This window comes from Rana temporaria, chromosome 3, assembly GCF_905171775.1.
Source record: "Rana temporaria chromosome 3, aRanTem1.1, whole genome shotgun sequence".
Lineage (NCBI taxonomy): Eukaryota > Metazoa > Chordata > Amphibia > Anura > Ranidae > Rana > Rana temporaria.
The window spans coordinates 54,574,972-54,600,396 of record NC_053491.1 but is presented as its reverse complement, the minus strand read 5'-3'; the positions used below and the strand labels follow the sequence as shown (position 1 = coordinate 54,600,396).

Here is a 25,425-nt window from a genome sequence, read left to right as displayed (position 1 = left end):
GTCTAGTGTTTTTTTTTTTTGCCTCTTTATGGTTGAAGTTATGGTACAGAGGGCCATATTCACAGAAGAGATACGACGGTGTAGTGTCACAGTTTGCTGCCTATCCTAGAATGCTGCAGAAGTGACGTGGCGGCCAACTGCGCAAGTGCTATGCGTTCCAATGGATTTTCAACAGTACACACCAGCGAACCCGGAATTCAGGGCGACGTGGATTTAGAGGAAAGTGGCCAGTCGGCCTCACGTCCTCACTTCGCTCGGACGGCTCACTCCGCTCGGCCTCCTGGCTCTTTTTTTAACCACCACCAATCCACGGGGATGATAAGGAAAGAGCCTGGATGCCGACCGAGGTTTCACTGGTGTGCACTGTCGTGAATCCATTGGAACGCATCGCATTTGCGTTTGGAACGCATCGCGCATGCGCAGTTGACCGCCACGTGACTTCCGGAGCATTCTAGGATAGGCAGCAAACTGTGACAATACAACGGCGTTTCTCTGAAACACCGTCGTATCTCTCAGGCCTCGTACACACGACAGAGATTCTCGGCAGAATTCGCCGAGAAACTCGGTCAAAACCCGGATTCTGCCGAGAATCTCTGTCGTCTGTACAGTTTTGGCTCGATGGAGCCGCCGAGGAGCTCGACGAGAAAATAGAGAACATGTTCTCTATTTTCTCGTTGGCCGCGTTGTTCTATAGGAGAAGGCGGCCCGCCGAGCTCCTCGGCGGCTTCATCCCAAAACGAGACGAGGAACTCGACGTGCCAAGCACGTCGAGTTCCTCTGTCGTGTGTACGGGGCCTCAGAGTATCTATGCGACTGATTCATAGAATCAGTTACGCATAGATATCCCTAAGATCCGACAGGTGTAATTGACTTACACCGTCGGATCTTAGGATGCAGTACCTCGGCCGCCGCTGGGTGAAGTTCACGTCGTATTCCAGCGTCGGGTATGCAAATTAGCAGTTACGGCGATCCACGAAGGTTTTTCCCGTCGTTACGTCGGCGCAAGTTTCACGTCGCAAAGTTAGGGCTGCTATTAACATGGTGTAAAATTACTCCACCATGTTAAAGTATGCCCGTCGTTCCTGCGTCGCTTTTGAATTTTTTTTTTTTCCCGGCGTAAGTACGTTACGCACGTCGCGATTCACAAACACGTCGCGCCGCCGTATTTCGCGCAAAGCACGTCGAGAAAATTGCGAACGGAGCATGCGCAGTACGTCCGGCGCGGGAGCGCACCTAATTTAAATGGTACCCGGCCCATTTGAATTGGGCGGGCTTGCGCCGGACGTGTTTACGATACACCGCCGCAAGTTTACAGGTAAGTGCTTTGTGGATCGGGCACTATGACTGAAAACTTGCGGCGGTGTAACGTAAACAGGTTACGTTACACGGCCGCAATTGTATGTGAATCTGGCCCAGAATCTCCAGAATTTCGATTATCAAGAACATTTCAAGACTAGGTATGAACATTTACAGTGAATATTCAAGAAAGTATGTGTATTGGTCTAGTGGCATTCCTAAACGCTGTGACATATTCGCAGGCACACTTGTGATATGAGAGGAGAAGGGGACAGCTGCAGGAGATCTATATTTATCAGTGTCTGCAGTGCTGGGACATCAGTATTTCTGAGCACACTGTCTAAAATTACCATGGGGCTTTCATCATTCCCAGCGAGGAGCAAAGCCTAGTCTCCGGTGAGCGTCTTACAAGGGAAAAGGGAGCCAATCTATCGGGTAAATCTGTGCATGTTTTATCTCCACTGATCAGTTAGGAGCTGGGCACTGCTTGTAATGCTTCCCTCTCTCCCAATGTGTTCTCTAATGAATATGTATATTCATAATAGGAAGTGCCTTTTTCAGTGTTTACAGCCTCTAGAACAGTCAACAACTCCAACATTCCAAGTTTTTAAAGGTTTACGTAGACTTGAGCCAGGGCACTTATCATGTTCCCGCATTCATCTGCCAATAGATAGGTATGAGGTGTGATTTCAAATCTGCAAAGTTTAAAATCTGTGGTCCCGGTGACTTGTCGTTGTGGTTCCCCTATCCAGAAGGTTCCTGTAAGGACTGCGCAGGCGCAATCCTTGCCGATGGAAATCTCCAAAGCTCGGCCGGCATCCAGGCTCATTCCTTAACATCCCAGTGGATTGGAGGATGTTAAAAAAAAGAGCCAGGAGGCCGAGCGAGCGGAGCGAGCCGCCCGAGCGAAGCGAGGACGTGAGGCCAACTGGCCACTTTCCTCAAATTCCACGTTGCCCTGGATGCCGGCCGAGGTTCAGAGATTTCCGTCGGCAAGGATTGCGCCTGCGCAGTCCTTACAGGAACCATCTGGATAGCCGAAACCATATTGCCAGATCACCGGCAAACTTTTCATCAAATTCACCCTTGCAAACTTTTTTTAATGCTTTGCATGGCCCTTTAAAGTGATTGTTTTTTAAATAACAAACATATCATACTTACCTCCACTGTGCAGTTTGTTTTGCACAGAGTGGCTCCGATCCCCGACTTCTGGGGGCACTGGTAGCTCCTCCCCACATTGTATAACCCCCTAGGAGAAGTGCTCTCCCGGGGGGTTACCCTGCAGGCATGCTCTCGAGTCCGGCAGGGATGGACTGGCCATTGGGACTACAGGGAGTTTCCCGGTGGGCCGATGGCTCAGTGGGCCGGCTTCAGTGACAGCAGACCACCGCCCCCCTCCGCTCCTCTGTCTCTCCCTTCCCGCAGAGCTCACCTCCTCTCCCTCCCCGCAGAGCTCAACTGGGGGGAACAGAGAAGCAGGGAGAGGACCAGAGGAGCAGGGGGGACAGCAGAGGAGCATGGGGGAGGGGACAGACAGCTGACTCAACATCTATGGCCTGGGAGTTTCTCACTTCTGCCTAATCTTGTCCCCTAAGGGGCAGCACCAAACTGATTCTTTGCCCCCGGTGAAATTATGTCTAGCTTTCCCACTGGTACTGCCTATACGAGTACCAGTACCAGCCATTCTACTCTAATAAAGTAGAACGGCTAGTGGCTAGTGAAGGGGAAGAGGGGGCTTGGGTGGCTGGGGGGGGGCGGGAGTTGTCCGGCCGCCATGGGAGAGACCTGTCAAAGTGGGCCAGTCTGGATGAAGTCCAGGGCCAAATTTTTGTCCCAGTCCAGCCCTGCCCCCCGGCGACCAAGTCATTGGATTTGATTGACAGCAGCGGGAGCCAATGGCTGCACTGCTATCAATCTATCCAATCAAGAGCCGAGAACCCTGGGAAGAGAGGTATAGCGCGTCTCCGCTGAGGGATCGAAGGGGGTCAAGTGAGTAAAACAGGGGGGCTGGGGGGCCGGTCAGTGTCAGAAGTTTTTTTACCTTAATGCATAGGATACATTAAGGTGAAATAACACAAGAATTTACAACCCCTTTAACCCTGGCCAGCAGGCAAAGATGACCAATAAGAGGGCTTTTGGAAAAGCCAGCCCTCTCACTATAAAAAAAAAGGGGGGGGGGGGGTTCATAGCTGCCTTATTCCTATAGAGAGAGAATAGGGAGAGACTGAATAGAAAGAGATTAGTGTCAGGTTGTACAATTTACACTCCTTTGTGTTCATATTTCTTTATTTAACCCAAACATTCCTATTACAACAACTACCATTGTCAGCAAGTTTATAAGTTTAGTTGCTGGCTCTTTAGGCAACCACTTCTTTCACTGCCTCCTTTTTTTGTTTTAAAGTGTTACTAGACCCAGGACCCTGCATTCACTATATCTGGTCTCACACAGTACACAGAACATGGAAATGCAATTATTTTAGTAAATATAAACTGCTAAATACCTTTTCTCATCAGCAGTATATAGCAGACTTGTGACTTCCTTCAGTATATGGCTGTGCACTGGTTAAAGCTTGTAGGAGAAGTTTTCATTCTCCTCGGACTGTCCTATGAAGCAGCATGACTCCTGACCCTCTGTCTGGACAGTACTGATTTGCCTTGTTCCAATCACATGCACCCTGCCAAAAGAACAAAATAAAAATTCTCTAGCAATACACATCAAACTGAGCATGTGCAAAGTGTCACCAAGGCTCTGTACTATCAGGCGATAAATAGAAGTGTCTAGAAGAAGGAGGATCAAGCAGACAGACCCGACCACAGACATCCCACCTCCCCGTCGCTCCAGCCCGCCAAACCACACTAACCACCCCCCCGTCGCTCGAGCCGTCACCGCACACCATATGCACCCCCCAGCAACACCCCCCCGTTGCCAGACTCGCTCGCCCCCTGGCCCACTAGGTCCCCTGTTAGCCCTGCACTTACCCCATGCAGGTCACGGCAACGGCTTCCCCCCCTCCGTCTCCTTCGTGCCCCAACCATTGCTTCTTCTCCCAGTCAATTGGGTCTTTGGACTCCTGGCCAATGGGGTCTTAGGACCATTGTCATTTTTACAGCGATCAGTGCTATAAAAATGCACTGATTACTGTAAAAATTACACTGGCAGTTAAGTGGTTAACATGTTGGGGGCGCTTAAAGGATTACGTGTGTCCTAGGGAGTGATTCTAACTGTTAGGGGCGTGGCTACAAGTGACACATCACTGATCGCTGTTCCTGATGACAGGGAACAGATGATCAGTGACATGTCACTAGGAAGAACGGGGAGATGTTGTGTTTACACTGACATCTCCCCGTTCATCAGCTCTGTGACCTGATCGTGGGAGACCGGCGGACATTGAGTCCGCGGGTCCCGTGGGCGCGGTCACGGAGCTCACAACAGGGTCGTGAGCACAACGGCGGTGGCGCGTGCAACCACAGGGCGGCAAATTAAAGGGGACATACCTGTACGCCCATTTGCCCAGCCGTGCCATTCTGTCAACGTAAAAAGTGCGGCGGTCCTTAAGCGCTTAAGTCACAAGTCTCCCTGCATATTACCCGATATCGGCATCACTGCATCCACATCATCCACAGCATCCACATCAGTGCCTGACCTCACAAATACGCTTCTGGAAGAATAGTCAAACATTCCCATAGACTCAATTCTAAACCTTGTGGACAGCCTTCCCAGAAGAGTTGAAGCTATTATAACTGCAAAGGGAGGGCCAACTCAATATTGAACACTAAAGACTTATGCCGCGTACACACGGTCAGAATTTCCGACAACTGGTCCCTGCTGTCTTCTGGGACCTCTGTGTTTTCCAGAAGACAGCGGGGGAGGACAGTGTAGGCGCAGGAAGTGGCGAAGGACACCGCGATCAGCTGCGGTAATCTATGCCAGGAGGTGGGAGCAAATAACTGTATTACACAGGTATCTGCTCCCTCCTCCCCCCTGAAAGGTGCCAAATGTGACACCGGAGGGAGGGAGGATTCCAAAAAGTGAAAGTTACATTTTTGGGGGGAACTCCACTTTAATGTTGATTAAATGAATCAAAATAACAGAAAATAAAGCTAAGTAACACCACAATAACCACTCAGAACAGGTCAGACTTGATTTTTAAATTTGCTCTGTTTAAGTTTTTGTGATCTGAGTTTACAGTCCTCATCACTATTCAATACTGTGACGTACAGGATAGTAAATTATTACGTGGCCATCTCCATATAACTTGCAGCCAGAGAAACTCTTGGGAAAGCTTGATTTACTCACATAGGGCCATATTGCAGTAGATTGTAGGCGGGCGGCGCGTAAGCCATTTACACTACGCTGCCCCAACCTACAGGAGCAAGTGCTGTATTCCCCAAACACTTGCTCCGTAGTTTGGGGCGGCGTAGTGTATTTGGCCCGGCGTATCCCCGCGTAAATCCAAGGGGGCGGCTTGTATTTAAATTAAGCGTGCCCCCGATTCTAACGAACTGCGCATGCGCCGGGCTTAAAATAGCCCAGTGCGCATGCTCCAGTTCTCGGTGTAAAACGTCAATGACGCCGACGTGTGCGTCATTGACGTAAAGTCGTATTCAAGAACGACTTAGGAAAACGACGTACCCGACGGGAAAAGACGACGCGGACCCGACGCCATACTTAACATGGCATACGGCGGACTGGCGTAAGGTTACCCCTCATATAGCAGGGGTAACCTTACGCCTACGGAAACGTGGTAAGCGACGACTACGCGACGCAAATTCGTTCGGGAATCGACGTATCAGGCTCATTTGCATAGTCAAATGAGACCTGAACGTGAACGCCACCTAGCGGCCAGCGGCGAATTACATTTAAGATCCGACAGTGTAAGTCACTTACACCTGTCGGATCTTGGTCGTATCTATGCGAAAATGATTCTAGGAATCACTCGCATAGATACCCGGGTCAAACTGAGATACAACGGTGTTTCCTGAGATACACCGTCGTAACTCTGCTGAGAATCCTGCCCATAGACTTTAATGGTCTCTGGGGGTGCTGGAGCTATAAATATAGACAGTGATGCTTCTTAAAGCGGGGGTTCACCCTAGAATACATTTTTTTTATTTTTTTTCTATTCTATCATAAAATTCGGCATCGTAGCGCGAGCTACAGTATGCCGGTCTTACATTTTTTATCCCCGTACTCACTGTTTAATCCGACCTAGACGATTCCGTCTGCCCACGGGGAATGGGCGTTCCAATCCAGACGGAAAGTGATTGACGGCCGGCTCTGGCGCGTCACGCTTCTCCGGAAATAGCCAAAATAGGCTTGGCTCTTCACGGCGCCTGCGCATAGCCTGTGCGCAGGCGCCGTGAAGAGCCGAGACCTACTCCGGCTGTCTTCGGGGAGCGTGACGTGCCAGAGTCGGCCGTCAATCACCCTCCCTCTTGCTAGGAACGCCCATTCCCCGCGGCAGACGGAATCGTCTATGTACGATTAAACAGTGAGTATGGGGTTAAAAAATGTAAGACCGGCATACTGTAGCTCGCGCTACGATGCCGAATTTTATGCTGAAATGTTGTTCAGCAGGGTGAACCACCGCTTTAAAAATGTATTATTAAACATAATTATTATATATTCATGCTGATAATGTATTCTGTCACACTAAATAAATCAGTGGTTGAATTTGCGCAACCTGCAAACAAAAAGCACCAAATACAATAACTAATTACAAATTCTTATTACTGCAAATATTACGGTAATTAACAAGCACAGTTGCTTATTATTAACCCTAATTATGTTTTTCTTTTATTTTTTTAAATAATCAACTGACTGAAATGAAATAATTATACATAGCGTGATGGAGAATGACACAATAGAGGAATTTGACGCTATTGGACAAGATGACATCTATACTTGTTTGGCTAAAGCAGAAGATCAGCTTGAACCCATAGAAGAAGAAACTGAGCCTGAGGAAGAGGGCGACCTAAGTTTCTATCCCACAGATCTCTATGACTCACAGAGCAGAGTAGGAATCTTTCCAGAAAAAGGAAACGAGGAGCAAGAAGAGCAACAACAAGATGAAGAGCAACAACAAGATGAAGTGCAACAACAAGATGAAGTGTATGAAGGGACTTCTGCTCCTGAACAGATCCAGACAGAAAGTGAAATAGAAGAACTGGCAAGGCTGTATGGATTGTCCGAGGATAATGACAAAGACTCAGTAGTAGATCCATTGCTATTAGTGCCATTATCCAAATATACCCCAACACAACACAATGTTGAAAGTACAGAAGAACCCCTAATATTACCCAAACAAAGTAAACTAAGTGAAATCCATCCTGATGAAGACAAGCCCTCTAGACTGCCAGATTTATCAAAGAGTGAACAATTCAAAACTGACAGACTTGAGCCTAATGGTGAAGGTGTGCATCCTAAAGAAAAAGGAGAAGGCCTTGAAGTCAAACCTTCCCCCCATAATGATCACCAGATAGATGAAACGCCACAGCTGCAAAGCCAAACTCCAAAAAGTGAAGAAGAACCCACTGAGCCTACAAACACTAACCAAGAAAACGATGTTCAAGGTTCATGTTCTGAGGAGACCCAAAGTTCTTCCACTGATAGTAAGGAAACTGAGGAACCTCCGGACATATTCTGTCTTGAATGTAAAGTCCCTATTAGAGCTTTTGACAAGCTTTTTGGTATACACAAAGACCACAGTGTCAAAGAAATAACATCTGCTGTAGAAGACATCAAGGTACAGTAAGAACGACTAAACTCCCTGCTATGCCATTTTCAGAACAAAGTTAGAGTCAGTCTAGGATAGGTAACAGAAGAATATTTCACACCTTTCCCCAGGGCCATTTTTAAGGTAGGGCAAAAGGGGTGGCTGCCCTGGGCCCTGTCATTGTTGTGTGGTCCAAAGCAGTTGCCTCATACCTGCCAACAATCCCAGTTTAAATTCCCTTGTCCCTTGATGTTTTAGTCCTGTGCTGTGTTCTGATATTTCAGTGTGAAGTTCTGTTACTACTGCTGCCCAGCTCTGCCCTATTGTTGTGTACAGATGACTCACTTGCAGACCCTGTGTTTACATGTAAATACCGGCAATGATATGTAAATAGCAGCAGCATTCATATGTAAAATAGGGGTGATATTCATATGTATATCATGCCTCCCTGAGGTCATATTTACCATCACCTTTTGTGAATGCTGCCCACTGGGGAAATAAAGGGGCATGCTTGAAAGTCCTGCCTACACCTGTGGTCATTAAGCCTGCCATCAGGATGTTCTGCAAGGTAAGCAAATTGTTTCTATTACATTAGTGGTCAGTGTAAACCCCTATTACATTAGTGGTCAGGATAAACCCCTATTACATTAGTGGTCAGTGTAAACCCCTATTACATTAGTGGTCAGTGTAAACCCCTATCACATTAGTGGTCAGTGTAAACCCCTATCACATTAGTGGTCAGTGTAAACCCCTATTACATTAGTGGTCAGGATAAACCCCTATTACATTAGTGGTCAGTGTAAACCCCTATTACATTAGTGGTCAGTGTAAACCCCTATCACATTAGTGGTCAGTGTAAACCCCTATCACATTAGTGGTCAGTGTAAACCCCTATTACATTAGTGGTCAGGATAAACCCCTATTACATTAGTGGTCAGTGTAAACCCCTATTACATTAGCGGTCAGTGTAAACCCCTATTACATTAGTGGTCAGTGTAAACCCCTATCACATTAGTGGTCAGTGTAAACCCCTATCACATTAGTGGTCAGTGTAAACCCCTATTACATTAGTGGTCAGGATAAACCCCTATTACATTAGTGGTCAGTGTAAACCCCTATTACATTAGTGGTCAGTGTAAACCCCTATTACATTAGTGGTCCTATCCCCTTTCAATTTGCAGTGCTGTAATTTTTTTTGTGCACAGATGGTGTACAGAACGCCCCCCAGAAATGTAATTTCCTGCTTGTGTGATTGGCTTACAGATTTTCCCAGATATACATGTCAGATTTTTGTCATCCCCTGCAAGAAAAATGCAATTTTTAGTGAGATACTCCCAAAGTGAAAAAAAAAAAAAAAAATCTAAAAGGGATGCAGGCCCTGCCTGTTCCTTATCAGAATCCCTGCAAGTGCAGCAGCTGATTGATAATTATTAAATCACTTCCATTCACAATCAATCTGCACACTTACACAAACAAACAGCTATCTCTTCAGAATAGCAAGGTAGGAATCTGCAATGTACAAAGATCACCCAGAGGGGAATGTTTTTTTCTCAACAAAAGTGGAGTTACTCTTTACCCTAACCCTTAGCACTAAGTTAACCCCTTCTTGCCCCCATCTTTGTCAGCCTTCCTTGTAATAGGCTAAAACATTGAGTCATCCTGCAAAATGCATTGTGCCCTGCACCAGTTATATTATAATGTTGTTATTTTTATTATACACTACAGTTTACACAGCGCTTTACAATGTAGAGGGGGGACAGCACAATTACAGTACAGTTCAATATAGAAGCTACAGGAGGACCCTGCTTGTAGAGTTTACATTCTAAAGGGAGGGGGTGGTACAAAAGGTAATAGCTGCAGAGAATGATTTGATGGGGGAGGCTCGAGGACAGTTGTTAGGTGAGTGTGGGATAGGCTTCCCTGAATAAATGAGTTTTCAGGGATCTCCTAAAGGTGTACGGGGTAGGGGCTGATCGGACATACCGGGGCTGGGAGTTCCAGAGGATGGGAGAGGCTCTGGAGAAGTCCTGAAGGCGAGCATGGGAGGAGGTAACAAGGGAACAAGAGTGTGTGTATATATAATATATATATAATATATATATATATAGCCAGATTCACGTACGGCGGCGTATCTTTATGCCGGCGTAGCGCATCCCATTTGCACTACGCCGACGTAACATAGTGAGGCAAGTACTGTATTCACAAAGCACTTGCTCCCTAAGTTACGTCGGCGTAGCGCAAATGGCCCGGCGTAACCCCGCCTAATTCAAAGTAGGCATGTAGTGGGCGGGCTTCATTTAAATTAACCGTGACCCCATGTAAATGAGGGTCGTTGGTACGGCGCATGCGCGCATGCTTAGAATCACGTCCCAAATAGTCATTGCTTTCGACGTGAACGTAACCTACGCCCAGCCTCATTCACGTACGCTTACGCAAACAAGGTAAAATACGACGGCTGTTCCGTCGTCCATACCTTGCATGGGCTGCGCCATCTTTTTGGTGGTTTATCTTTATGCCGGAAAAACGCCTTACGTAAACAGCGTATCGCGTGCAAGTACGTTCGTGAATCGGCGTATCTAGGTAATTTGCATATTCGACGTGTAAATCCACGTACACGCCCCTAGCGGCCAGCATAAATATGCAGCCAAGATACGACGGCATAGGAGACTTACGCCGGTCGTATCTTGGCCAAATTTAAGCGTATCTTGTTTCCAGAATACGCTTAAATATACGACGGCGCGCATTCGGACTTACGACGGCGTATCTACCAATACGCCGTCGTAAGTCTTACTGAATCCGGCTAATTGTGTATATTATTGCATGTACAACATTTAAGAGTTTGCTTACCCTTATTTTATTTTTTTAATAGGAAGATATTCACAAAAACATGTGCAAACTGGAAGACCAGATTACTCAAATGGAGAACTTTGCCGGTCATCTGGAAGAGATATATATCACAATCGAGGTGAAAATCTATACATGTTGTTGAAAAGAGTTTGTTCAGCCACTTGTGAATCTCATCAGAACTAAGCTGTCCCATAAAACAGGTGCAAGGTTTATTGTGACATATGTTTAGATTTTTCTTTTTTTATCAAATTAGTTTTTATTGAAAAGAGAAAGTATGCATACAAGATATTCAAACAAGTATACACATCTTCCAAGACAGCCTCTTACATAGCTATAACAGCCTATTAATTAATAAGTACAGTATATAACCGGCTATGGCGCGTCACGCTGCCCGAAGATAGCCGAAATAGGACTTGCCTCTTCACGGCGCCTGCGCAGTCAGCTCCGATGTCTGTGCGCAGGCGCCGTATAGCGCCGTGAAGAGGCAAGTCCTATTTCGGCTATCTTCGGGCAGCGTGACACGCCATAGCCGGCCGTCAATCATCTTCCCTGTGCATAGGAACGCCCATTCCCCGCGGGGAGTCTGAAACTTCACTACGGCAGTAAACCGTAAGTACGGCGCCAAAAAATAAAAGAAAGGCATACTGTAGCTCGCGCTAGTATGCTTGATGGCATGCTATAAATTTGTTTTTAGGGTGAAACACCGCTTTAAGTTCAGTGAGTAAAATAAATATTTGATCCCCAAGTAGAACATGACTTAGTACTTGGTAAAGAAACCCTTATTGGCATGTACCAAGTTAAGACGTCCAGATTTGCACACATCTCAGGAGGGATTTTGGTCCACTCTTCTCTACAGATCTTCTCTAAATCCTTAAATCCTATGCATTAAGGTGAAAAAACACCCTGCAGTGTCTTGCCCCCCAGCCCCCCCCCCCCCGAATTTCCGTGGACGCGATCCGACTTCGCTCTCTCCAATGGTTCTCGGCTCCTCATTGAGTAGATTGATAGCAGCGCAGCCATTGGCTCCCGCTGCTGTCAATCAAATCCAATGATGCAGGCACCGGGGGAAAGTGTCAAGTCCTGCATTCGGCGGCTACGGACACCGAATGCTGGACAAGGGAGCCCGCACACAAGGTAACCCCCTTGGGAGAGCGCTCTCCAGAGGGGGTTATATGATGCGGGGAGGACCCGAGAGAGCCGCCGTGGGACCCCCGAAGAGGATGTTCAGTGCCACTCTGTGCAAAACAAACTACACAGTGGAGGTAAGTATGACATGTTTGTTATTTTTTTTAAATCAAACCTATAGTATCACTCTAAGGTTTCATGTCTGTGTCTTGGTAACTCGAAGTTTCAGCTCCCTCCTTACATTTTCTATAGGATTAAGGCGCGGAGACTGACCGATTGTCAGTATTCTGGCTGAGAGAAGAAGGTTCTCATCCAAGATTTTATAATATATGACCCCATCTATTGGCCCCTCAATGCGGCAAAGTCAGCCTGTGCCTTTAGCAGAGAAACAGCCACAAAGCATAATGTTTCCACCTCCGTGCTTGACGGTTAGAATGTGTTTTTAGGGTCATAGTCAGCATTTTTCTTCCTCTAAACATGGAGAGTTAAGGTAATGGCAAAGAGGTCTCATCTGACCACAGCACTTCCTCCCAATCCTTCTCTGAAACATTTATAGATGTTCTTTGGAACTCGCCATGTTTGAAGAAAAATGCTGAAAATGACCCTAAGAACACCATCTCTACAGTCAAGCATGGAGGTTTCTCTGCTAAAGGTACAGGCCGGCTTTGCCGAATTGAGGGGTCAATGAACAGGGCCATGTATTGTAAAATCTTGGATGATAACTTTTTTCCCTCAGCCAAAACACTGAAGATGGGTCATGGACGGGTCTTCCAGCATGTCAATGACCCAAAACATAAAAGGAGTGAACATTAAGGTCATGGAGTGGCCTAGTCTGTCTCTAGACCTTAATTCTATAGAAAATGTATGGAGGGAGTTGAAACTTCGAGTTACCAAGCAACAGCCAAGAAACCTTAGGGATTTAGTAAAGATCTGTAAAGAAGAGTGGACCAAAATCCCTCCTGAGATGTGTGAAAACCTGGTCACCAACTACAAGAAACGTCTTACCTCTATGCTTGCTAACAAGGGTTTCTCTACCAAGTACTAAGTCATGTTTTGCTTGGGGATCAAATACCGTATTTTTCGCACCATAAGACGCACCTAGATTTTAGAGGAGGAAAAACAAGAAAAAAAAATTCTGTACCAAATGGTATACTAAAATATTTTCCAGTGCCCATGAAATGCAGAGTGGCCACGGTCATAGAAAATGCAGAGTGACCACGGCCATAGAAAATGCAGAGTGACCACGCCCATAGAAATACAGAGTGACCATTGCCCATAGAAATACAGAGTGGCCATGCCATAGAAATACAGAGTGGCCATGCCATAGAAATACAGAGTGACCATTGCCCATAGAAATGCAGAGTGACCATTGCCCATAGAAATACAGAGTGACCATTGCCCATAGAAATGCAGAGTGACCATTGCCCAAAAGAAATGCAGTGACCATTGCTAAAAATACAGTCTTTACCTCATGTTATCACTTCCGCCTTCCTCTGCCTCAGAAACCAGCCGGAAGATCGTCTGGCACGGACAAGGGTTTGGGAGTCTGTAATCCGCTCTCCTGCCTCTCTTCCGGTGTGGGCGGGAGGAGACGATGCGAGCGGCGGTGGGGGGATGGTGCCATCGGCGGTGGGTGGCGTTGCCAGCGGCAGAAGGCGATGCGACTCCTTGGTGGGGGGGCGGTGCCATCGGCGGTGGGGGGCGTTGCCAGCGATGGCGGGAGGCAATGCAAGTGGCGTGGGGGGCGATGCCATCGGCGGCTGGGGGCGTTGCCAGTGGTGGCGGGAGGCAATGCGAGTGGCGTGGGGGCCTTGCCAGCAGCGGCGGGAGGTGATGCGAGTGGCGTGGGGGGCAATGCCATCGGCGGCGGAGCCTGTCGTATATTCGCACGATAAGACGCAGGGACATTTTTCCCCATGTTTCTGGGGGAAAAAACTGCGTCTTATAGTCCGAAAAATACGGTACTTATTTTACTCACGGAACTGCAACTCAATTTATAGCACTTGTTTTAATTTGTTTTATGTGTTTTTTTTCAGGATTTTTGATTGATATTCTGTCTCTATCATTTAAAAAATACATCTATAATAAAGATTATAGATATAAAACAGCAATATTAAAAACACTCAAAATTCAAAGAGTCCTCAGTAATACTATAGCAGCGCTTTAGTCAAACTCTAAATTTGACATAACTTCCATATATTGGTCATACAGGAAAAAAAGTTGATGTAGAGGAGTACAGTAGTGTTAGGTAGGGTAATCAATCTTAATCCGTGTACCTTTCACCAAAACTTCACCGCGTGAGGGGATCTCCCCTTTTGGGGATGCACTCATAACAATTCAGGATAAGATAAGCCTTAAACACACTGATCATCCACTGCTGTACTTTCCACCTGGTTGGTAATCACAAAAGACCATAAATCTCAAGCAAAAGTAAAGTGTGAGCGTAATCACCCGGTCTCTACAGTAAACAAGGAAAGCTGCCTGTGTACATCAGCCACTAGTGTTTTTTCTTGGTTTCACTGCAGTCCGTTGAGTGCACGGGTCACTTCTGGTTAGGCCACCGAGATCACATCACTGACGCGATTTGTCACTTCCTGACTTCGTCTGAGATGCCCTAACCATTAAATTGATGGGTTTAGTTCCACTTTAAGGGACTCTTTTAAATGCTTCAAAAGACTACATAACTGCATGACAGAAAACTCTACACGTGGCTGCTGAAATCCTTTCATAGGAATGATTTTGTGCTTTATTTGAACTTTTAGGAGAATTTTGGGCGACAAGAACAGAACTGTGAGATGCATTATGCAGAAGTAATGGATTCAATTGCATCCAAGCATGAAGATAAGTTACAGGTTCTGGCAGATGAAAAGAAACAGAAGTTGGAGTCGTTATTTGAGCAGTTAGTCGAATGTGGAAAAAGTCTTGACACCTCGAAAGATTTAATGGAGGCTACACAGAAATGTTTTAAAGAGAACGACAAGGTCGCATTTGTGAAGGTAAGAGCATTAACACTATTTAAAACAATATAAAAACATTTCTATAAACTTTTACTAAATACACTATACAAAGACAGAACACAGAGTGAGTGAATGTGACAATGACCAACATTTTAAAGCTGATTTCCAGGAATTCAACCACTTTGTAAAAAGTGAAGGCACACTATGAGGCAAGTCCAAGCAGCTGAGTAATATCTCCTGGGCTTATCTCTATTATTCACATCTTAGGCCCCGTACACACGACCAGTTTCCTCGGCAGAATTCAGCTTCCGACCGAGTTTCTGGCTGAATTCTGCCGAGGAAACTGGTCGTGTGTACACTTTCGGCCGAGGAAGCCGACGAGGAGCTCGACGAGGAAATAGAGAACATGTTCTCTATTTCCTCGTTGTTCTATGGGAGCTCTCGTCCCGCCGAGCTCCTCGGCGGCTTCAGGGCTGAACTGGCCGAGGAACTCGATGTGTTTGGCACGTCGAGTTCCTCGGCCGTGTGTACGAGGCCTAACAGGTTTGTTGCTCTGTGGGGAGACACTCAGGGGATCTGAGAGGAGAGAAACACACAGAGCGTCTATGGCTGCCCATCCCCATTGCTGCCTATTCACAGAAGCCTTGGTACTTTGTGTCTGTGTTCACATAATACAAAGGCTTCTGTGATTGGGCAGGAGGAGAGGAGCAGGGATAGCAGCTGCAGTGACTCTCCTGTGCAGATGCAGTGCCCAGAATGATCGGTGTTGCTCTCCAAGAACTACAGCTGTCTTCTGGGAGTACTATAAGCCTGTCACATATAAATAATAGAGCCAAGCCCTGGAGGTTTCGTGCACCTCACTGGGCTTAACTCAGAGTATGTATTTATTTTTTACAAAGGAATTTCTGGAATTCAGGTTTAAAGCCCAACGCCAACCAGATTGGAGAAGGGTTGACACCTCTTACAGCCTTTTCTTTTGCTGTGTGTGTTCATAGTAGGGATATCATTATCATATATATATGTTTTCTGCTGCACCATTGGCAAGGTTATATCTTCTTAGTCCTCCCCATAAAATGATCAGAAATTTGTGCTTAAAGTAGAATTATAGGTAACATATAGCGTAAGGGAGGGTTATAGCCCCTGTCCGTTTATTTTTTCCCATCCCTGGCCCATTTCAGAGATTTCCCTTCACTTCCTGCCCCATAGCCAAACAGGAAGTGACAGGACATCTATGCAAATTAAGGGAATCCATTGCCCCCTCCCCAGGCCCTTAGAACTAGTGTCCCCACTCAAAAATTTCAGAGCGGGTCTTAAACAGCAAGGGGTGTGGCCTTGACATGAAGGGGTGGGCCATATTTAAATTAGGGGGTGCATGAATTTAGTCAGGCCTAAAGAAGCACAAAACCTAAATACACTACTGTCTCTGGGGACAGGTCAAGCTAGACTCATTAAAGACATGTCAAGATTTGCATATTATTTTGTCTACATTTGTCTCTGAATTTACAAGTTTTTTTTTAAAATGTTTTCACTGAAGATAACTGCATCTGTCTATGAATTTTTTTTTTTTTTTTTTTTCGTAAGTCGTCCAGGAATACGAAAGGACGTAACGCACGTCGCCGTTCAAAACATTGCGTCGGGGCGACGTCATTTCGCACAAAACGCGGTGGGAAATTTCAAAACGGAGCATGCGCAGTACGTTCGGCGCAGGAACACATCTAATTTAAATGGTACACGCCCCATTTGAAATAGGCGGGCTTGCGACGGACGGCTTTACACTACGCCGCCGCAAGTTTACAGGCAAGTGCTTTGTGAATCAAGCACTTACGCTGAAAACTTGCGGCGGTGTAACGTAAATGGGATACGTTACGCTGCCGGATTTCTACATGAATCTGGTCCTAACTGCCCATTACAAAATACCACCCCTGCAACAATAGACAGCCAGCAACATCAACAGATTTCTAGCAGTCAGCAACAATAGACCCTCCAGCTTGCCATCACATACATTCAGTGCTGAAGGTGCCGGAACTGCATTCCCCCACGTTCCCGCTGAAAAAAAGCCCTGCTTTTGGGATATGTCCTTGATTATTTAGTATGTAATCCTTGTTCTTTTCTCTTCTTATCCTGCAGGCTGCACTTGACACAACCAACAGGTAATGATCATTTTAGATTTACAACATAAAATGCATAGAATTTTTAGAAGGATTCATTTAAATGCAGAAGTAATACTGTAAGTAACAGTAAAGGGGAAAAGGAAAGGTTTAGGATTTTTACGGAGGATGTCACAAGGAGGCAGAAATACATAGTAAGAATCAATTTAATAAAATATAGACCACAAGCCTGTAGGCAGGGGCCACTATGTTTCCCCTTTAAAATAGATTATCCTTTAAAATCCTTCTAGGAAGGAAAATTAGTTAATTTCCTTCTGACAGGATGCTTGGGGTGGAGTCTAAGAGGGGGGCTGATGGGAAGAGCATTACCAGGAAGGAGATCAATGTTCTTTGCAACCCCTGAAATGGGCAACCCTGCTGCTGGCCATACAAAGGGACACTGCAACAACAAATACAACTGCTGATTATGAAATTAACAAGATATTATTTTACCGGGACTTGAAATATGAACTGTTATAATAAAATTTAGTTGGACTGAGTATCACTGGCGTAACAACCGGGGGGGCAGCCGGTGCGTCTGCCCCGGGCGCTAAGCTGAGGGGGGGCGACGTCGCCCCCCCCCCCCCGGTTATTATACCGGGATGCTGGGCGGATTCCTGCGCTGTGTCAGCCCGGGCGCCGCTATGTTGCTAGCAGCCGCTACCGTCCGTCACTCTGAAGCCGTGCGCGCTCGTGTCCTCCCTCTCTCCTCTTCCCTCCCTCACAGACTAACGGTAAACTTTACCGTCCTTGGTGGACATGGCTGGGGTGGCCGCTCGGCGCTCCCTGCTGTCGGTGACTCGGCGAGCGGGCGGCCTCCTCCTGGCAGCTCCGGACTGTGAGGTCACAGTCCGGAGCCGCCAGGAGGAGACCGCCCGCTCGCCGAGTCACCGACAGCGCCGAGCGGCCACCCCAGCCATGTCCACCAAGGACGGTAAAGTTTACCGTTTGGGTGCTGATGCTAAAAGAAGCTGTGGGAGCTGGGCTGATGCAGCGAGACAGAGGGACGAGCAGGCAGAAGGGACATCCACAGGGATGCAGGGATGCCTTCTCTCACAGACAGGACAGAAGTAACAGCAACTTGAAAAGGAGCGGGCGATTAAATGTGAGTGTGTGTTCTCCACCGGCACCTCAAATCCTGAAAGCCTTTCAACACTGTCACTTTGTTCCGACACTTTTACCGAAGTTCAGTGACTGTACTAGGCTGCAATTGCCCTGCTTTATCACCAGCTAGTATAAAAGCAAATCTTGTTTTTTTTTTTTTTTTTTTATGACAAAGCTAAATGCATTAATTACCAGTACAGTAAATGCATGCATTAGATCATAGATGACTGATCTAATGCATGCATTTACTGTACTGGTAATTAATGCATTTAGCTTTGTCATAAAAAAACAAAAAAAAACAAGATTTGCTTTTATACTAGCTGGTGATAAAGCAGGGCAATTGCAGCCTAGTACACTTTACAACCAGACATAAATTACTTATTTGCCATAAGATTTGTTAAGGCAAGCTCAGAGTAACTCAGTGCCTTCTTTATTGGCTCCTGCATAGCATGAGTGGGGGGGATGCAAAAACCATTCTATGCATTGCAGAGAAATCCAAGCCATGGCTCCACTGCCTGCACATTTTTTTCTTGATTACTGTAGCTGTGAAGTGTCCCCTCGGCCCGGGCTGTCGGGGGAAGCCCCTCGGTCCATCCTATATGACAGCTCTCGGTGTCTCCCCCTCCTACTCAGCTTGTAGGCAGCAAGAATAAAGATGGCGGCCCGGCAGCTGATGGCTGGAACCAAACTTGGGGAGAGACAGAGGAGCCCGGCCTGCTGCCCCTCCCTCGGCACTGCCAGGCCGCTGGTGTAGACGGGCCGCACTGTAGTCATGGCAACCACACCGGCTGGCCCCGCATTTCCCTGTGTCAGTGCTAATCATATGTATTTGTGCCGGCCGGGTCCTCACTGCTTCCATCATAAGCGGTTCGGAGGATTCCTGGCAGATCCCTGTAGCCGGGGGTGCAGCGGGCAGTGGGATTCCCGTACACGGGGGATTCCTGGAAGTGTTATTATTGGTAATCCTCTTAGAGGGCCAGAGTGGATGTTTATATAAGGGGGGGGGGGGGGGCGAAAAAAAAAATTCTGCCCCGGGCGCCCATAACTCTGGTTACGCCACTGCTGAGTATATGGCCGTGTCATCTGTCTGAAGTGGATCCTTAGTACCCTTGCTGCTGTGAAGTGGGACGGTGCCCTGTTAATTTTATGCTAGACTGTACATCTTATGAGATACCAACATGAAAAAGAGGGATCCTAGTGTACCCAACTATGCGAGCACCTGATCAGACTAGGAGCAGGGGTGTCAAAGTGGCGGCCCTCCAGCTGTTCCGAAACTACAAGTCTCATCCTGCCTCTGCCTGTGAGAGGCATGCTTGTAACTGTTCGCCTTGCAATGCCTCATGGGACTTGTAGTTTTGCAACAGCTGGAGGGCTGCCAGTTTAACACCCCTGGACTAGGGGATGGTGGTGGATAAGTAAATGAGAACCTGTTCTGAAACCACCTGAAGTGTGGGAACTCCCACCCAAGATCCACTCCCCCACCAAAAAAAAAAAAAAGATACGCTCATATGCATAATTACTAAACCGCATGTTTTTTTTTTCGATCCACTGTACCTTAGTAATCCTTTATGTTACTGGCCGCTTCCTGTATATGGATTCATCGGGTAGTGTGCGGGTATTCCGTCACTTCCTCGATGCCGCAATGTCTCCTGGAAACAATGACAAAAGCTCCCAGGAGACATTGAGGCATTGAGGAAGTGACGGAATACCCGCACACTACCTGATGAATCCATATACAGGAAGCGGCCAGTAACATAAAGAATTACTAAGGTTTGCCTGCCCCTGAGAGTGACTCAAGCTGGGCATCGCCGCTTAGTGAAGGATTGGCTCGGGCGGCTCGGCTGCTCTCAGCTGCTCTAGTCCTGCAAAGGGAACGGAGTTCCTGCTGTGAAAAAAGTGCAGGAACTCCGTTCCCACGCGTTCCCGCAGGACTTGAGCCCTGGTGAAGAGGTTGAGTCCTGGTGCAGGAGGTGTCCCCAGAGTGGGCATGTTGTGAAGGGTGACCTGGGGTATGGTGAGTGTGTGCACAGGGCATACATTATCCTCAGCACACTATTTGGAGGGCTATGGATTGTGAGTATGGCTACCGTTAAAAATAAAAGAACCAAGCGCCAATGGATATATAATGTAATAAGCACAATACCAATCCAGCTGCAGTAAAAAATTGTCAAAATGGCAATAGAAAATATAAAAAACAGTCCACTGCACTAGGTTTAGTACAAATGATATACACAAATATAGAACAGTCCCAATAGTATAGTGATATAAAGTGCTCATGCTCAAAGTTGATATATCTGTGCTTCAAAGTTCTCAGACTTGGGTGCCCCACTTAGATGTAAACTCACCCCTGGAGTTGACCAACTATTGCTAGTATGGTCCTTTAAGCATGTGGGGAAACCCCTGTAGAGATCCGCTATTGGCGTCTCATGCAGTGCAGTTCCTCATACAGATAAACAAACCAAAAGAATCCTCATTGTGCAAAATATCATTCCAAAACGTTTATTAAAAGCATTTAAAAATAAAAAGTATCACCTAAACATCCTGGCACCTAGCGTGTGGAACAGGTGATTTTTTTTTTGGGGGGGGGGGGGGGGGAAATCGGCCCACAATGGTGGTAGTAACCGCTAACCACATTGCTGCTGGATTCCCTGTGTTCGTTTGGGCGGAAATGTGTCGCGGTGATGCGATAATACCCCAACGCATTTCAGTCAATCAGTGAGCCATCATCAGGAAGCTCTTTGTTTTTTTATATGTTTTTCTTTTAGACCCCTTTCACACTGGAGCTGTTTGCAGGCACTATTGCGCTAAAAATTGCGCCTGTAAACCGACCCTAAGCAGCTGCTGCTGTTTCTCCAGTGTGAAACCCTTTCTCGGCCGCTAGCGGGGGTAAAACCACCCCAGTGTGAAAGGGGCCTTATTTTTTCATACGGCAAGCGTTAAGCCTGAACAGGCCCTGCTTTAGGAGGTCCCTGATAGAAGACATGGTGGAGACTCGTTCACACATTTGGGACCCGCCTGCAGGCCATTAAAGTGGAAGTTCAGTCAAAATGTATTGAAGGCTAAACCTACTACCACCCTCATTCTAAGACTATTCTTACCTATTCTGAGTGAGCACCAGTCCATTCACATGACTGGGTCCCAGCAACGGCCAGAGGTCATGTGACCTGAATGGTATGCCCTCAGCATAGGTAAATACAGAGTAGGTGGAATAGGCTTAGAATGGGGGTGGGAGACATTTTAGGCTTAGTAAGAGTTTGACTGAACTTCCACTTTAAGTTGTGGATGTGTATAGATTATTTTTGGAGAATAAAGATATGTAGTGTCAATTTACTCACAATGGCCCAGATTCAGGTAGAATGGAGCAATATTTGCGTGGGCAAAGAGCAAATATTTTTCTCTGCGCCCACGCAAATATTTCCATTTGCCCAGCGATTCACGGAGCAGTAGCTCCGTAAATTGCGCGGGTGCTATGCTAATTAGCCCTGCGTAAGGGCGCCTAATGTAAATGATCCCGCCGGGGGCGGGAATCATTTAAATTAGGCGCGCTCCCGCGCCGAGCTAACAGCGCATGCTCCGTCGGGAAACTTTCCCGACGTGCATTGCGGCAAATGACGTCGCAAGGACGTCATTTGCTTCTAAGTGAACGTGAATGGCGTCCAGCGCCATTCACGGTTCACTTACGTAAACGACGTGAAATTTAAATTTCACGGGCGGGAGGCGCAGTTATACTTTAGCATTGGCTGCGCCTGCTATTAGCAGGAGCAGCCTTATGCTAAAGGCGCCGTACGGAAACTCCGTACCTTGCGTACGCAGGGCCCGCGCAACTTTTGTGAATCGGTGGTAGTATGCAATTTGCATACTACACGCCGATCACAAAGGCCGCGCCCCCTAGCGGCCAACGCAAGAATGCAGCCTGGGATGTGAAGGCATAAGGAGGCTTATGTTTGTCACATCCTAGGCTGCATTCGGTGTAACGAGGTTCCTGAATCAGGAGCACTCGTTACACCGGAGCAAGTAAGCACTTGCGCCGCGCAACTATGGTTGCGCGGGCGCAAGTGCTTCTTGAATCTGGGCCAGTGTGCCAAAAATTAGGCTTTGGACAGCATCTGTTTTTGTAGTGGGCAATGACAATTTTAATTAACCTGTTTTCAATGTTGATACTGTAAATAATATCAACTCTTAATATTCACAGACTCAACAAATACTTTAGCAGGGACATCAATTTAAATATTTCTACGGATGCGGAATTTGAAAACAATAACTTCGATTTTTCTGAAGTGGAAAAGCTTTTAGATTCTATAAATACGCTTCCAGGTAATGTAGATCTGACAATTTTAACATGTTGTAATTCATAAAGTAACAAAACCAAAAATGTAACATACTGGGCTCAATTTACAAAAGAATCATGTGGTATTTAGGTGTCCAGACACATTTTGCATAAATATTGCATGCAATCCAGAAACTGTTAAATCACTATACTGTTTTGTGGTAATTTACCGTAAAACGCTAAAAAACGCTCTGTAAATACCGCATGAACAGGTGTTAAACTCAATTCACGGAAGGAAAAAAACAATTAAATGCATGCAGTAATTAAGTAGTGTTCCAGGCATGCAGTATTTAGTATTTAGCAGAATTTAGGCAATGTGTAGGATTTTAACTGGCTGTTAAGGACACCGGCAGCCGCCCGTTCCTTAACAACCAGTAACTGTCATGGTTGTTAAGGAGCGTGCAGCCGTCGCATCCTTGACAACCGATGAGTCATCAGCTGTCAGCAGGGTTCCCCCTGAAAAGCTTTGCCGGCATTAACAAAAATCACAGGAAAAAAAATAATCGTGTGTAAAATCCAGGCTGGTTGTATGGTCGATCAGTTTGAACCTTGGCGATTTCAGCAAGAAACGGCTGAGATTCGAACCATCTATGACCGGCTTTACTCATCTGTAGCATTCAGATTTGCTAGCCAAGTCAGAAGCACATTACAAGCCAATATAGAAAACTACAAGTATTTGACATACTTTGTCCTTGCACTTTTAGGCCCGGATTCACAAAGGATTTACGATGGCGTATCTCCAGATACGCCGTCGTAAGTCCGAATGTGAGGCGTCATATCTCTGCGCCTGATTCAAAGAATCAGATACGCCAGAATTTGTCCAAGATACGACTGACGTAAGTCTCTTACGCCGTCGTATCTTAGGTGCATATTTACGGGCGCTTCTGTTGATTTACGCGTCGAATATGCAAATGAGCAAGATACGCTGATTCAGAAACTTACTTGCGCCCGTCGGATTTAGCTTATGCCGTTTACGTAAGGCGTATGTCCGGCGTAAGTTTACCCCTCATAAAGCAGAGGTAAGTCATGTTAAGGTATGGACGTCAGAACAGCGTCATATTTTACGTCGTTTGCGTAAGTCGTACGTGAATGGGGCTGGGCTTTGTTTTGTTCAAGTCGACAAAGCATTGAGCCGACGTATCTTAGGGAGTATTTGCGACGTGACTCTGAGCATGCGCGCGCATGCGCCGTTCGATCGCCCATGCATTTACATGGGGTCACGCTTCATTACAATACAACACGCCCACTGCCTTGCTACTTTGAATTACGCAGGCTTACGCCGGCCCATTTACGCTACGCCGCCGTAACTTAGGGCACAAGTTCTTTCTGAATACGGTACTCGCCTCTCTAAGTTACGGCGGCGTAGCGTATATGAGATGCGCTACGCCCGCCGAAAGTTAGGCCATTCTTTCTGAATCTGCCCCTTAATGTTTTAAGTTAAGGACAAGGTCTCTTGAACCACTGGAGTTCCCAGGCCTTTTTCTCCCTAAATCTCTATGAGTCCCAAAGCATATCTTTTTTTTCTCTTTTTCCTTTAGGCGATGTTTCAGTTTCACACATAATACCTTTTAGGCCGGGTACACACGGACAAACATGTATGGTGAAAGCGGTCCGTCGGACCGTTTTCACCATACATGTCTGCCAGAGGGCTTCTGTACGATGGTTGTACACACCATCGTACAGAAGTCCGCGCGTAAACAATACGCGGGGCGTGTCCGCGGTGTCGCCGCGTCGATGACGCGGTGTCGCCGCGACAATGACGCGGCGACGTGGGCGGCCCGCCTTTAAAATGCTTCCACGCATGCGTCGAAGTCATTCGACGCATGCGAGGGACGGCGGGCGCCTGGACATGTACGGTAGGTCTGTACTGACGACCGTACATGTCCGAGCGGGCTGAATTCCAGCGGGCTGTTTTAAAACAAGTCCAGGAATATTTGTCTGCTGGGAAAAGGCCCGGCGGGCAAATGTTTGCTGGAATTCGGCCCGCTCGCGCCCACACACGACCAAACATGTCTGCTGAAACTGGCCTGCGGGCCAGTTTCAGCAGACATGTTTGGTCGTGAGTATGGGGCCTTAGTGTTAGTATTATACCCCAACATATTAAACAGAAAGGGCTAAAATTTGATGGCGGATTTCGATACATCATCTGACATCATTATTGGGATCGTCACCTGGGGATTAATTGGGGGGGCAATTTTTAATGTTTTATTTTTAGGGAAAAAAATTGTCCCAGCCCCTGTACTAAGAAGCAAGTGTCCAGATCACAAACCCAGTAGCTGATCTTTAAGCTCCTGTTCTAGTTGACGGATGACAGCTTTCACTGACATGGGCATGCAACTGAAACTGAATGGTCCCTCCGCTCTCCGACCAGCACATGATCATCAGAAAGGGGCACAGATAATGGAAGAAAATACACCCCCTAAGCTAGTAGGAGCGGCAGAGCGGGGATGTGTAATTCAGAATTACTTTATTCTTTATTTTGCACTGGCTTTCTTTGAAATTGCCCCAGCCCCTGTTCAAATCCAATCCGGGGACAAAACCTGGACCAGGGACAGTATCCTCAATCCGGGGACTGTCCCCGGAAACCAGGGATGTCTGCTCACCCTACTACAGATGCCATTCTCAGTTTCTCTTCAGAGACCCTGGTATTCCCCAAACTCAGATGATCTATTATGCAAATACTCTGAGTGACCTACAGCATGCCTCTTTCCACCCCTTTGCATTAGCATTAGGTAGCAAGGCCACCCAGAGTGTCTGAAGGGCAATAAGAAAGGTAGAGGAGGACGTAGTATAACAGGGATTGACCATGAATGCTGTGGTTAACATGCATGACAGAGCACTCTCTTTTCAGGATTTGGTAAAGTGCTTATCAAAAAATGGAAAGCATGCTCATTTTATATATATAT

At 46.7% G+C, this 25,425-nt stretch overlaps 1 protein-coding gene across 2 annotated transcripts in view; it reads left to right on the top strand.

Moving 5' to 3' along the window:
- The first annotated feature begins 1,601 nt into the window (after positions 1 to 1,601).
- The window catches only part of FSD2 (fibronectin type III and SPRY domain containing 2), a 65,118-nt gene continuing 41,294 nt past the window's right edge, over positions 1,602 to 25,425 (top strand). Inside the window, exons 1-6 of one of the 2 annotated variants that reach the window (XM_040342586.1) lie at positions 1,602 to 1,692; positions 7,142 to 8,042; positions 10,882 to 10,977; positions 14,747 to 14,980; positions 17,069 to 17,091; positions 22,385 to 22,506. In XM_040342586.1, coding sequence (XP_040198520.1) covers positions 7,146 to 8,042; positions 10,882 to 10,977; positions 14,747 to 14,980; positions 17,069 to 17,091; positions 22,385 to 22,506 — 1,372 coding nt within the window. In that variant the 5' untranslated portion in view covers positions 1,602 to 1,692; positions 7,142 to 7,145. Of the gene's footprint in view, positions 1,732 to 7,141; positions 8,043 to 10,881; positions 10,978 to 14,746; positions 14,981 to 17,068; positions 17,092 to 22,384; positions 22,507 to 25,425 lie in introns of both variants that reach the window. The other variant, XM_040342585.1, reaches the window with a different exon arrangement.